A 15,090-nucleotide genomic window follows, 5' to 3' on the forward strand; every position below is an offset into this window, starting at 1 on the left:
TCGTCCTGCCATGATCTGGTGATGGGGCTCTCTGGGCCTAGTAGAGTTCAGTTGACCCTGCTGGGGGTTGTGGCCTTGCTTCCCCAAATATCTGCACAGCAACATCCAACTGCAGCTCCTTGGATGCCAAAAGAGCCTCTCTTCTGGATACTGGTCATTCATACCCCCTCTACACACATGCACCAGCAACTTCGTGCACGGAGATGTGTTCCTCCACGATCCCTGTTTGCCCACAACCATTGCCATGTTTCTTCCCTGCCCTTGGTAGAGGAAAATCTGGGTTGAAAGGTATCCATACTTTATTTCTCAGTTGAATAAAATAGGTACAACCTGAGTGATGTAATTAGAGATTTCATGAGCACTTTTACTTTATAGTATGTTGTTTTCTTTTATACTCTGCTTAGAACTAGAATTATAGGAATGAATAATGGTCTCTGCCAGACAAATGACATCATCCCTCCTCTCAAGTTGCTTACAGATTGGTGGGTGAGACAGCTCTATAAACAAATGGTTTTAAAACAATGTGATCAGTGTTACATTAGTAGTATGTGCAAGTTGCTACAGTAAATCTTGATTTTTTGAAGGTTAGCTCTATATTTGTTTTATCAAGGCAGGGCATTATGGAATTCTTTGTCTTTCAGAATATAAAGGGCTTAAATAAAAGATGAGTCTATAAATTTCCTGTTTATTTATTTATTTTTGAGACAGAGTCTTGCCCTGGTTCCCAGGCTGGAGTGCAATGGCAAGATCTCGGCTCCCTGCAACCTCCGCCTCCCGGGTTCAAGGGATTCTTCTGCCCCCAGCCTCCCGAGTAGCTGGGATTGCAGGCATGTGCCACCACACCCGGCTAATTTTTTGTATCTTTAATAGAGATGGGGTTTCACCATGTTAGCCAGGCTGGTCTTGAACTCCTGACGTCGTGATCCGCCCACCTCAGCCTCCCAAAGTGCTGGGATTACAGGTGTGAGCCACCACGCCTGGCCAATTTCCTGTTTATTTACCATGGTGGGATGTTTCAGGTGACTGTAGATTTTCCTGTTCATTTGTCCACAAGAAATAAAAATTCCATGAATGACTCTTTTGCCCTTAAAGAACATTGTCAATGAAATTGACATGCCAGGCACCTTGCTAGGTGCTGGTACAGAGCCAGTAAGAGTCTCACTTTGCTTACATGGCCTTTGTGGGTCTCCTGAACAACCAGTGAGGAGATGGTCTTTACACTCACGTCTTTGACCCAAACCATAGTTCCTCAGAAAATGAACGGAGCATATGCAGCTCACAACTGAAGAGAATCTGAATATCAATAAGCACTGCAGCGGCCCTGTCTGCCCATCAAGTCTCCCTCCCACTGCCTCAGAAGCTGCCCACCCGAATTCCTGTCTATATGGTTAGTTCTGTGCAGCCACCTGCTGAGTTTAGAGTACCCAGTGCCCAATCAAACCCTAATCTAGGTGTTGCAGTAAAGTAATTTTATACACGTGGTTAAAATCTATAATCAGTAGACTTTATGTAAAGAAGATTACCCTCCATAATGTGGATGGGCCTCAACCAATCAGTTGAAAGGCCTTATGACCAAAAACTGAGGTTTTATTGACAAGATTCTGTCTCAAGACTGCAGAATCAACTCCAGCCTGAGTTTCCAGCCTGCCAGACCACCCTGTGGATTTCAGACTTGTTACTCACCACAGTCATCTCTAAAATAAATCTTTTTTTCCCTGTTCTCTTCTGAGAACGCTGACTGATCCACAGTCCCCTATACACAGGCCTCTAGAGATTCCCCCAAGTGTACTAACCTTCCCCACCCTCCACCCCCTCCCACCCCCAAGCTCAGAGAGTCTTGGATCTATTGCACAATCCATTAAGGGTCAGCTCTATCATGAATGAAACAAGCTTTAAGGGTTTGCACCATGTGGGAACTTAACCGTCATTTAAACATGATTACTGTATGAAAAAGCAACCTACAAATACACTTTGAATGAGTTAGCATGTCATATGTTACTTTATATCATCTCTATCTTTATAGTCAGTCTCTGAAGTAGGTATTGCTGTCCTCACTTTATGTTTGAAAACCTGAAGTTAAAAGATGTTCAGGTAATTAGGCCAAAATCACATGTCTGGTCTAAGTAGAGTCAGATTTGAACTCAGGTTGACCTGATGTACTGTATTCATTGCACCATCCTCCTTCCTTATAAGTGAAAAACTACCTAAGTAAGAATTACATGGTGGAAAAATATTTTATTTTCTTCAGTGCCACTTTTATAAGCATTCTCTATAGAGAAGGATTTAAACATTAGCTAACATTTATTGAGGACTTACCATGTACCTGGCTCTTATTTTAAAGATTCTTTAAATGAAATGTCTGGGTTAAATTATATATCATTTCTGTAGTTGGGCATTTCAAAATTCTAAGACATTGTTAGTACTAATGATTTTCCCAGCTCCATCGACTTTGGGTCATAGATATTTAAGGAAAGATTTCTACTCCCATTTTTAAATAATCAATATTTCATATTGACATTGAATACTATGTAAATTATAATAAAAAGATGGGATTGTTCTTGAAAGTTTTTTTTTTAAGGTTTTGTTTTGTCTTTTTGTCCTTTTTTTTTTTTTTTTTTTTTTTTTTTTGAGATAGAGTCTCGCTCTGTCACCCAGGCTGGAGTGCAGTGGCCTGATCACAACTCACTGGAGCCTTCAGCTCCTAGGCTCAGGAGATCCTCTCACCTCAGCCTCCCAAGTAGCTAGGACTACAGGCACATGCCTCCACACCCAACTAATATTTAAATAGTTTGTTGAAATGAGGTCTTGCTCTGTTGCCCAGGCTGATCTCAAACACCTGGGCTCAAGCAAGCCTCCCGCCTCAGCCTCCCAACGTGTTGGGATTACAGGCGTGAGCCACTGTGCCTGGCCTGTCTTGTTTTTAAAAATGTTTTGAACACCACTGCCCCTGGCCCCCAGAGGCTGATGTACAAGAACGTGAAAAAGCATTCAAACTTCAGGATTCTTGCCCTAACTTTGCACATGTGATAACCCAGATGATGGACTCACTTCATCTGGGCTGTCATCTCCAACCCTGGCCGGTGTTTTGTCTGACTCTTGGCTACACAGGGACCTCTTTAAAAAGACATGCAGGTCTGTGTTTATTCTGAAGACACAGAGGTTTTAAGAAATATTCTTCTACACGACTACAATCAGTACAGAAGTACAATCAGTAGAAGTAAAGGTAACTAAAGACCAAGGAGCCCAATTCAAGAAGTATTACTTTAGGGTCTCAAAACTATTCATTCGGCAAGCATCTATTAAGTACTTGCTTTATAGAAGGTATTTGAGAAGGAATGAAGATGAATAACAGTGTCTCTCTGATTAATAATGAATGTGGCAGAGCACTGTGGCAGACACTCTAACAGTAGTGCTTTTCTAAGCAATGGTAGCAACTAATTAGTGGTAGTGAAATCAATTTAATGGGTCACAAACACCATTATTTTTAATTAAATAGAATACAACAGAAGAGAATGAAAATAAAGACAGAGTGCGTGGCATGCCAAAAGGTTAAGTATTTCTCTCTGTCTTTCACTTGTATACGTGCTTATACTGGTTTCCAAAGTAAGATGTATTTCTTGCTGTGAGATGTAGCCAAAAGCTATTTAAAAGCCACTGCTGTAGAGAGAGAGAGAAAAAGAAGAAAACAAAAGCCTTGCTCTCAAGAAGTTTGCACCTTGCTGGGAAGATAAAGCTATTCATGAACAGCAGAATCCTTTGTCTATGGCAACTGATGACTAAGAGATAAAATTAACGTTGCTGACTTAGTGTCCCACGGGATTAAGATCACGGGAAAAAGTCAATGTGACAGTATGTTACTCCTTTCTCTTTGAAAAACTTTCTTCACTCGGCTTCCAGGACCGACAACACACCCTTTGTTGATCCTTTTAAGCCTGCCTAGTTTGTGGTTTCTTAGCTCCAAACTTCTAAGGGTGGAGCAATGCTGAGTGGACATGGCTCTTGGACCATTTCTCTCTTCTACCAACACTCACTCCTTAGGTCACCTCCTTCATTCTCAGAGCTCTAAGTCCCAGGTGTATGCCCCCAGGGATGTTTGCAGCCACCCTGAAGCCCCAGTCTTAGATAGTAAGCTACCCTATTCAACATCTCTGCTTAGATGACCCATGGGCATTTCAAACTTCCTACATCCCAAACTGAACTCCTAATTTCCATCCCGAGTCTACTCCTTCTTTAGGCCTCATCTCAGCTAAAGGGAATTGAGTCCTTCCAGTTGATCAGGTCAAAAACCTTGGAGTCGCCCTTAACTACTGTTTCTCAGTCCACACATCCAGATCATCGTTAGCAAACCTCTTGGCCCTATCTTCTCCCTCCACCGCTGCTCTGCCCTGGCTCCTCCCCTTTAGCTACAATCTAGGTTATTGCATGAGCCTCCAAGGGTCTCTGATTCTACTCTTGTTGCCCTTGAGCCATTCTCAACTTGGCAACCTGCGTGATTCTCTTGAACTAGAATGTGTCTGTATCTCATCAAAGCCTCCATTCTATTCCCATCTCACCCCAAGTACATGCCACAGCCCTTACCACAGCCTGTAAAGCCTCCTGAAATGGACCCCCACACCCCCCAAATCACTGTCCTCACCTTCTGCCACCTCTCACTCCACTCCACTCACCTGGCCTCCCGCTGTGTGCATGGCAGTCCTGCCCTTTCTTCAGGACTTTCTCATCTGTGCTTCTTTCTGCCTTCAGCACTCTGCCACCAGACCCCAGGGCAGAGTCCCTGACTCCAGTCAGTCGGTACCTAGAGGTCTCTTAACGTAGCCTGCGATGATGCCACTATTAACATGCCTATCCCACCACCCACCTCTCCTCCACACACTCTTTCCCCCTTTCCTGCTTTCATTGTTCCATAGTGCGTATCATTGCCTAACATACATTTTGCCCATTTTATTAGTGTCTGTCCTCTCCCTTCCCCATGACAGCAGAGCTTTATTTTTTAACTTTAGATTCAGGGCATACATGTGCAGGCTTGTTACGTGGATAGATTGCATAACACTGAGATTTGGGCTTCTATTGAACTCCTCATCCAAATAATGAACATAGTACTCAGTAGATAGTTTTTCAACCCTTGCCCTTCACCATCCCCTCTTTTGGAGTCCTCAGTGTCTACTGTTGCCATCTTTATGTCTGTGTGTAGTCATCGTTTAGCTCCCACTTACAAGTGAGAACAGGCAGTATTTGGTTTTCCGTTTCTGCGTGAATTCATTTAGGATAATGGCTTCCAGCTGCATTTGTGTTGCTGCAAAGGACATGATTTTGTTCTTTTTTTATGGCTGCATAGTATTCCATAGTGTACATGTACCACATTTTCTTTATCCAACCTACCATTGACGAGCACCTAGGTTGATTCCATGACTTTAGTATAGTTTAATAGGGCTGTGATCAACATGTGAGTGCAGGTGTATTTTTGGTAGAGTGCTTTATTTTCCTATATATACTCAGTACTATGATTGCTGGGTCAAATGGTAGTTCTATTTTTAGTTCTTTGAGGAACGGAGATTTTTTTCTCTGCCTGTGAATTGCGGTATCCCCAGTACCTAAAATAGCACCTGTTTCATGATACAGTCCTCTCTATGTATCCATCAGTTCTGCATCTGTGGATTTAACCAACCATGGGTCAAAAATATTTGGAAAAAAAATCCACAAAATTGCACAAAACAAAACTTGAATTTGCTGCACCCTGAGTACTATGTTGAATCCACACAAATGAAGTGATGTGCAGGCATTGTATTTGGTATTACAAGGAATGTAGAGATGATTTAAAGTATATGGGAAGATAATGCATAGGTTATATGCAAATACTACACCATTTTATATCAGGAAGTTAAGCATCCACAGATTTTGGTATCCTGGAACCAGTCCCCCACAGATACCATACGATGACTGTATATACTCAATAAATATGTGTTGAACAAGTGAATGAATACTTTTAAAGCATTTTGATAAAGTCACAGAAGAAGTGGAACTTTTAACTCCAGCTTCACCACAAAGTAATCAGTTTAAAGTGAAAGAAGAGAACCCTGTAATGAATACTCCAGTTGGAACATTTCCTTTCAATGGACCTTGAGCTAGCCTGGAAGCACTGATTTGGATAACTATTGAGTGTATCATACTCATCTGTACACATGTTTGTGGGACATCCTGTGTTCATTATAGATATCTTGCTGTCTGTGGAAAGTAGATTGAAACGTAGCTTAAAGTACACACCCTCAAGAGGCAACTTCCCTGTATGATGATTATGAAAGTGGAATTTTGAATCACACATGTGCATGAGGACACCAAAATATTATTCAGTTATTTTCCCAATCTCAAGAACTAGATGCATGTGGTTTGACGGTTTCATTGCATTAGAATGGATGGGATTCAGGAAGGAAAGATTATTTTGGCCCGTTTGAATGCCGTATGCTTTCAGGTGTTATAAATGTAGCTTGGAATAAAAAGTCCAAACAGCCCCAAGATGCAGTGGGAATCAGATGATGATGACGAAAAGCAGGAGGCTCTGAGTTGTGTCTCTTCTTAAATCTATTGAGATTTTTCTTTGTTTATAAATGTCAAATATGTAAGTTAATGATTCACAAGTAAGCCTCATTTAAGAAACTTAATATTTCAAAATTGATAATAGAGAGACTAAAGGAAAATATTTGCTGAAACCTTTTTTAAAATTTTTAATTTTAAAATTAAGTATTAATACTTGAGATGATTGACTTGATATTTTATAGACTCTAGTTATACCATTTGTTAATAATAACATTATCAGATTTTGTGTCCTAAGGAAAAAATTCATATACAAGTTTGACAAGTAGTTGGGTGTGTATAGCAACAGACAGATGTGCTGAGAGGTTTATGTGATTTTAGACAACACCAAGGATTAGTGTTGATGAATGATGTTTCCACATGTGGGCTTCTATTGGCAGCAAGAGGAAGGTCACTAATCTTCTACCCACATCTCTGCTTCTGAACACCAGACACAAAATTCTAGTTTGCCTCAGGGAATTCAATGTTTGCAACTAGGAATTATAGCAACAAACATCATAGGATATGGTGGATAGACACCAGCACACTAGTAACTATAACAATAATGGAAAGCTATGATTGCTCAGCTAACAATTCCAAGCCAACAGATATGCCTCCAATACACCAGAAAATGAAGTTACCTTAAAAACTAAAAAGGGGCTCTAAGTTAGCTTATCTCCTATATAGTCAGTGGAAAAAATATATTTACCATAGACCTAGACCTCTATTTTTTTTTTTTTTTTTTTTTTTGAGAGGGAGTCTCACTCTGTCACCCAGGCTGGAATGCAGTGGTACCATCTTGGCTCATTGCAACCTCCACCTCCCAGGTTCAAGCAATTCTCCTGCCTCAGCCTCCTGAGTAGCTGGGATTACAGGTGCCAGCCACCAAGCCTGGCTAATTTTTGTATTTTTAGTATAGACAGGGTTTTACCATGTTGGCCAGGCTGGTCTCAAACTCCTGACCTCAGGTGATCTGCCCGCCTCGGCCTCCCAAAGTGCTGGGCCAAGCATCTAACACTCAGTACTTGTTAAAAATTCCAAAATGCTATGGGATTGTATCTCTCAGCAACTTAACACTTGAATTTTAGGTTTAATAGAAAATTACTATAACAAAGTTTTGAAACTCTTATAGACAGCAGCCTGTTGTGATGAAGAGTGTAGAAATTTGAGTAAGACAAACCTGTCTTTCAATTCTGACAAGCTGTAACATTTGGTGTTAAGTTATTTAATACCACTAAGTCTCAATTTTTTCATCATTGCAATGGCATTAAGATAACATAAGGTTTTTGTATTACGTGAAATTATGTTTGTGTATTAGATGTTATAAAATGGCTACCAACAAGTCCTAAGGTCACATGCCTCCCTATTAATATATTCAGTGAGAGAGGAGGTATCTTTGTCCTGGCATTTCATGCACAGGTCCAGAGATGCTTGCTGACTGAGTAAGCTTAGATCATTCACCTCTGCCCTGAGCCAAGCAATGAAGCCAGGAAGTGTGATTTGCTGATTGTCCTACCCCAACTCTTGGGCTACTCCTGAAATACATGGACCTCGAATTGAGGAGAAAGCTTTTCCCAAAGCAAAATCAGGAGGCTTGGCTACAAGAACCAGAAGTGGAACTGGGATAGCTAAACCTATACGTATTCACTACAGTCAAAATAGTGGGTGAATAATTAATAAAATTCATTTCCCTTCCTGTCCCTACATCATACTAGAATCTTAATATCTTGTCTCACTGTGTTGCCCAGGCTGGTCTTGAACTCCTGGATTCAAGTGATCCTCTCACCTCAGCCTCCCAAGTAGCTGGGACTACAGGTGCATTCTACCACGCCCAGCATCTTAGTTATTATTTCTTGATGTGATGTCACGAGAGTGTCTTATCCACAGTTAGTGCCCCTTTTAATGTCATCCAGCACCTCGGTAACATTTTCTACTAGTCCCCAAAGGCCCATGGCTCCCCAATCCCTTGGGGACTACAGACCTAGGCCCTCTGCCATTCCCCTGCAGGGCTGTTTATCAGTGGCATTTGCACTTCACACACATATGTTCAATTTTTAAGGAACAGTTTCATCACCAGGAAAGGGGATTTATGGGAACAAGCTTCAAACCCAGTAGGAAATTCAGAGGTACTGAGATTTAATACTCGACTCAGCTTGACTTACTTAAAGCTACTTTTTACTCGTTTCCTTCATCCACCCTCCAGATTCACCAGATCCACTCAAAACTTATAAACTCCTTTAACACCAGAGACTGTGTTTTATAAAATGCTTTTGGTGTATTTACCCAGCCCCTGCTATGGTGCTGGGTACCCTGCAGATACTGTACATGTTTGTGGGTAAGAATAATTCTATAGGGTCATGGTAAGCAAATTACCATATGTATCACTGTTTACAATGTTCTATTCTTTCAAGATCATTTAAAAATGTTATTTGGAAGAGCTGTGACAAAGGGTATAAATTCTATTTAAAGAGGTAGGTATTTACTCTTATCCTTAAAAGGTAATTTTAAGCAATCTAAAACAAATTAAGTTTTCCACCAGTTTCGGGCTTCCAGGGGAGTAAGAAAGGGCGGTTGCCAGGGAAATCTTCTCCTGATTGGGAAGCAACAATCATGCCTAGGGATCTGCACATTGCATAATTGTAATTTTCCTATTCTTGCTCTTTTTTTTTTTTTTTTTTTTTTTTCTGTTTTTGCTATGAGAAGAGCAAGCTAAAAAGGCTAAAGGGACATTTAAGCCAAGTCGCATTTGTCAAGGTGAAAGCTGTGTGGAGCAGAAAAGCAGTTCTCCCAGCTGCAAAGAAGATGCAAAGAAATCGAGTGAGTAGGGAATCTGAGAGCCCACTAAAAGTGCTTAGAAGGCCAACACATTACAGCCATTTCTCTAAAAAGTTGTAGGCAGGAACCTGAAGTCCAGGGTGGAGCCTTCTTACAAATGCTAAAACGCTGTTGGGATGCTTCAAGGCTCCCAAGCCACCCTTAAAGGTGTGGCTGTCCTGCAAGTTTTCTAATCACCCACTCCCTACTCCAAACTGTTCATGCTTGTTTAAACAGCAGCTGCAAACAATACTTGGTAAGGCAGCCCCAGACCAGGAAACAACAACACTCTTTCACTTCAGAATTAAGTGTTTATTATTTTGAACCCTCTTTTAGCAGTGCTAGAAAATTAGTGACACGAGAACGTTTATGCTTATTTGAATGGTTACATTTTATTTTAAAAACCACGACTGTTGAGTGGGAGCGTGCACCCCATTCTCTTCTTTTTTTTTTTAGTTTATTGGTTCATTCACTTAATCATCACGGATTCATCAGAGGCAAGGTAATATTATTAAAAGCTTTGATGTCAGACAAATGCACATTTGTACCAATTATTATGACCTTGGGCAAGTCGTTTCATCTTTTTTTTTTTTTTTTTTTTTTTTGACAGAGTCTCACTCTGTCGGCCAGCTGGAGAGTGGTGGCACCATCATAGCTCACTGCAGCCTCAAACTCTTGGGCTCAAGCAATCCTCTTGTCTCAGCCTCCCAAATAGCTAGGACTATAGGCACATACCACCACCACACCAGCTACATTTAAAAAATTATTTTGTAGAGATGGGGTCTTGCTATGTTGCCTAGGCTGGTCTCAAACTCCTGGAATCAAGTGATCCTCCTGCCTTGGCCTCCCAAAGTGCTAGGATTACAGGCATGAGCCATTGCATTTTACCTTTTTGAATCTCAATTTTGAAGCAGTAAGATGGAAATAGTAATGCCTATTTCATACAACTGCTGCAAAGATTAAAATAAAGTAACATAGGCACTGCCCCTAGCTCATTGAGATGATTCCATAATTGTCAGATTTTTTCATGAATGTCAGATGCCCAACTCTCCTTTCATAATGTACATTTTTCTCCTCCTATTTACCATTCCTTTTCAAGCACAGGAAAGTCAAACAGGTTGACCCCTAAGTCACTGCCAAGCACCCTTATTTACCTGGCTGCTGTCATTGAAATACCTTGTGCTTGGGAAGGAATCAACAGCTGCTGAGGGGTAACTGTGCAAATAGAAGCCTATCCCTCATGCCCACCATTCAATTGCTACTTTTCCTTGCTCTACTGCCTTTGTTTTCACCAAATCAACCAAATGCCTAGGTTCCTTCCTCCCAGTTCTTTGGTTCCTGATGAAATAGAACTTTGCTTTATGTACTCACAGCCTTGGGTTCATCAGTTTTCCTCCCAAATCTCTGCAACCCAGAATAGCTCACAGAATCGCACAGGCCTGCCCTTGTATATTTTCAGGACATATGCTTCATTTCAGCTGTCCCGGCTTTCTAAGTGTCTTCATTCCTTTTGTGGCTCTCAGATTTCCCAAAATCTCACGCATTCTCATTACTCCACACCTCACCATGCAACTTCCCATCCTGAGATAATCTGCTCTCAAAGAGTCACATGCACATGGCTTCATCTCTCAATCATCGTCTCACAGACCATCATTGGCACAGACTATAATCTATTTAGTTACACTTTGATAACTGCAGCCCAGCCAAAGTGGGGCACTCAAGCTAGATGCCCTTGGGGAGAGACTTTTAAAACTAAGCGTTCCTACATCTGATAGAGTAGTTCTTGTAACTTTTCTTTCAAAGGGTTGTAACCCACTATTTGTTTATTAATTTTTTCCTTCAAACAGACCTTAAAACACTATGATATTATTTTCTTATCTAAAATATGTGCTTTGTAGTTTATCAAAAAATAACAATTGTTACCCAAAAGACATGTCAAAAGACATATATGAATATGCTAGAAGGGGGCGGGGGAGATTCCTGAACTGTGAATGGCAGACCTCAGCTTGGGCACAGTGTCACCCTACACTAGTTACTAATCTCTCCTGACCTCAGTTTCTCTATTTGACAAACTGAGGTTGTAATATTTACTCTTCATATCCTTCATGATAGTTGTAAGGATCATAAGACATTATGTGAACTTATGTTTTTTTCCAAACTCATGACATGATAAATGTAATTGCTATTATTAATTTGGTCATTACTAAATATGAACATTAAGTTCAACAATTACTATCCCAGAATAAATTCATTTCTTGTTTTTCTTCTCATACATATTTTTAAAAGGTTTTTAATTGATTCTAAGAGCCATAGTTTCCACATTTTAGCATTTTGGATATTGGGATAAATTATATATTCTATGGAGTGTCAGAATTTATTGATGATGTTTATTTCTTTCTTAGTGACACAAAAAATGTTGGGACAATTGCATTAGTATCTTAGATTCAGTAAAATGTGCAGTGGCACGATCTCAGCTCACTGCAACCTCCGCCTCCCAGGTTCAAGCGATTCTCCTGCCTCAGCCTCCTGAATAGCTGGGATTACAGGCACCCACCATCACGCCTGGCTAATTTTTTGTATTTTTAGTAGAGACGGGGTTTTATATGTTGGCCAGGCTGGACTTGAACTCCTTGCCTCATGATCTGCCCGTCTCGGCCTCCCAAAGTGCTGGAATTACAGGCATGAGCCACTGCGTCCGGCCGTGTGTTCCTCTTTCAACTGAGTTTAGGAAAACCTAAAGTGGGGGGAAATGTCAGCACCAAAAGATACTCCACTTCCAGCAGAGAGACAAATACCTTTTTGTGCCCATGGGCCAACTTAGGAGAACCGTTTTCTTACCATGAAAGAAATTTTTATAAGTTTGCAAATTATTTTATATATAGTCCATTTGCACTTATATCCTTATACTAGAATATATAGTGGATAGAAATATGGCAGCCACTGCTTTTAATCCACTGCTTTTAATAATAAATGCCGCTGCTTTTAATCCCCAAGATTTTTATCATTGACCATATACTTTAAAAGTAGCCGCTGGGCACGGTGGCTCACGCCTGTAATCCCAGCACTTTGGGAGGCCGAGGCGGGCGGATCACGAGGTCAGGAGATTGAGACCATCCTGGCTAACATGGTGAAACCCCGTCTCTACTAAAAATACAAAATATTAGCCGGGCGTGGTGGCGGGCGCCTGTAGTCCCAGCTGCTGGGGAGGCTGAGGAAGGAGAATGGCGTGAACCTGGGAGGCGGAGCTTGCAGTGAGCCGAGATCACGCCACTGCACTCTCCAGCCTGGGTGACAGAGCAAGACTCCGTCTCAAAAAAAAAAAAAAAAAAAAAAGGAGCCATGGAGAAAGTCAGGTGTGGTGGCAGGTGCCTGTAGTCCCGGCAATTCAGGAGGCTGGGATGAGAGGATCACTTGAGCCCAGGAGTTTGAGGAGCAGCCTGGGAAACAGAGTGAGACCTCATCTCTACAAAAATTAAAAAGAATCAATTGGAAGTGGAGAGAGACTATTTTTGCTCCTAACTTGCCAAAGAAAATTGAAAGTAGGCATCAGAGTCTTGGAAAGCCAAAGTCATTCACCATCAGGGGGTGTCTGTGTGCTCAGTAATATGGCTGAGTACAGTGTATAGTGCAGAACTCCCATCAAACAGAACTTTATTAATCACTTCCTGTGTGCTTGTGGACATTACCTCATTTCGTCCACACATAATTCTATGGGACAGGAAACTGAGGCACAGATAAGTTAATTAACTCACCCAAGGACGTACCTGGTAATTTACGCAACAAAAATTCAAACCTGGAATTCAAGCCTGGGCAGTTTAATTGCACAGCCCACCCTCTAACCCTTTGGCAATATGGCTTCCCCCGATTTCAGTAAGCTTATAGAGTAGTTGGAGAGATGAAACAAAGACAAAGAGCGATGTCCATAAAACACCATTTCGTGATGATTTGAGTACTCAGTATAATCATGTGGACTGAGGGTTAGGATACTTTCTCTGTGAGCCATATTGCCTCCATCGCTACCATAAAGCTCTGCCCTTGTAGCTCAAAGTCAGCCATAGATAGATAACACAGAATGAATGGGCATGCTGTGTACCAATAAAACTTTATTTACAAAAATCGATGATGAAACAGATTTAGTCTGCAAGCTATATTCTGCTGACCCCTTATATAGATGGTACATGCTATAAATTTCATAAAGGAAAAGATTAATTTAAGCTGAAGCAGTTGGAGGGAGTTTTGGGAGAGCAGATTCAACTTTAAGGAGGACTCAAGATAGCTTGAGATGAGCTATGTGACCTGACCCCCTTTGCTTCTCTTCATGTCACGTCTCTCTTGCTCAATGCTCTCTGACCAGGCTGGCATTTTCATTCCTAGGGCTGGGATTACTCCAATCTTCTTTTTACTCTAGATACTTTGCACTGGCTGATCCTTCTGCCTGGAAGCTCTTCCCCTAGATCCTTCCAAGGCTGGCTCTTCTGGTCATCAAATCTCTCAGATGTTACTTCTTCAGGGGGGCTTCACTGAAGGACAAATTAAAGCAGCCCCCCTCCAGCTACCCTAGCACATCACCTTATCTTATTCCTCATAGCATTTGTGCTTCCTGAAATTATCTTGTTCATTTATCAGGTGCTTGTCTATTATCTGTCTCTTCTAGCTCTCCTTCTAGAATATAAATTACATGGAATGAGACCAACATTTGTATTATTCACTGGTGTGTATTCCCAGCACCCAAACCATGGCTGGCAAATAAACAACAAAAAAATACCTGCAGAAATAAAGAAATAAGGGAGGGAGGCAGGAAGAGAGACAGAAAATATGAGCATGCCCCATTCGGTGGTGTTTTATTTTCTCCTGTTCTGTGACTGAATAGACTATAACCTTCATTAGAATGGCCCATCCTTCAGTGCCCGTGACATCATTTCAATTCAGAAAGCATTCTCATCCTGGCTGGGCACAGTGGCTCACCCCTGTAATCCCAGCACTTTGGGAGGCCGAGGCAGGCAGATCATGAGGTCAGGAGTTTGAGACCAGCCTGGCCAACATGGCAAAACCCCGATCCTACTAAAAATACACAAAAATTAGCCAGGCATGGTGGCGGGCATCTGTAGTCCCATCTACTAGGGAGGCAGGAAAATCTCTTGAACCCAGGAGGCAGGGGTTGCAGTGAGCTAAGATCGTGCCACTGCACTCCAGTCTTGGTGACAGAGCGAGACGCCACCTCAAAAAAAAAAGGTATTGAAATAATTCTTTCAATATGTTCAAGAGCAGCCTGGCCAACATGGCAAAATCCTCTCTCTACTAGCAATACAAAAAGTAGCTGGGCGTGGTGGCACAGGCCTATAATTCTAGCTACTCAAGAAGCTGAGGCAAGAGAATGGCTTGAACCTGGGAGGTGGAGGTTGCAGTGAGCTAAGATCACGCCACTGCACTCCAGCGCAAGCAACAGAGCAAGACCCTGTCAAAAAAAAACAACAACAAAAAAACCATCCCTACATCCCTATCCTGTAATTAGAGGATGTTAGCATTTGATTATGGCCATTTCTTAGTCAAGGGCAGGTCTTCCAGTTTTCTGAATGATAACATGTTGTTTCAGTTATAGACGGGCTACCACTGAAATAGACAATGCACACTAATCCTCATTTTGTTTCATCAAAAATTAAGATCTCTGTTGGAGTGCTAATGCTTAAACATAATAATTAAAAAGCAATT

At 41.4% G+C, this 15,090-nt stretch overlaps 1 protein-coding gene across 25 annotated transcripts in view; it reads left to right on the forward strand.

Moving 5' to 3' along the window:
• The window catches only part of DLGAP1 (DLG associated protein 1), a 964,206-nt gene that overhangs the window by 625,592 nt on the left and 323,524 nt on the right, over window positions 1-15,090 (forward strand). For 5 of the 25 annotated variants that reach the window (XM_054671850.2, XM_054671851.2, XM_016933380.4 and 2 more), the window contains exon 2: window positions 9,271-9,384. The exons of the other annotated variants lie outside the window; for them this stretch is intronic. In XM_054671850.2, coding sequence (XP_054527825.1) covers window positions 9,271-9,384 — 114 coding nt within the window. The remainder of the gene's footprint in view (window positions 1-9,270; window positions 9,385-15,090) is intronic. 25 annotated transcript variants of the gene reach the window in all.

The sequence above is a fragment of the Pan troglodytes genome, chromosome 17, assembly GCF_028858775.2.
Source record: "Pan troglodytes isolate AG18354 chromosome 17, NHGRI_mPanTro3-v2.0_pri, whole genome shotgun sequence".
NCBI classification, from domain to species: domain Eukaryota; kingdom Metazoa; phylum Chordata; class Mammalia; order Primates; family Hominidae; genus Pan; species Pan troglodytes.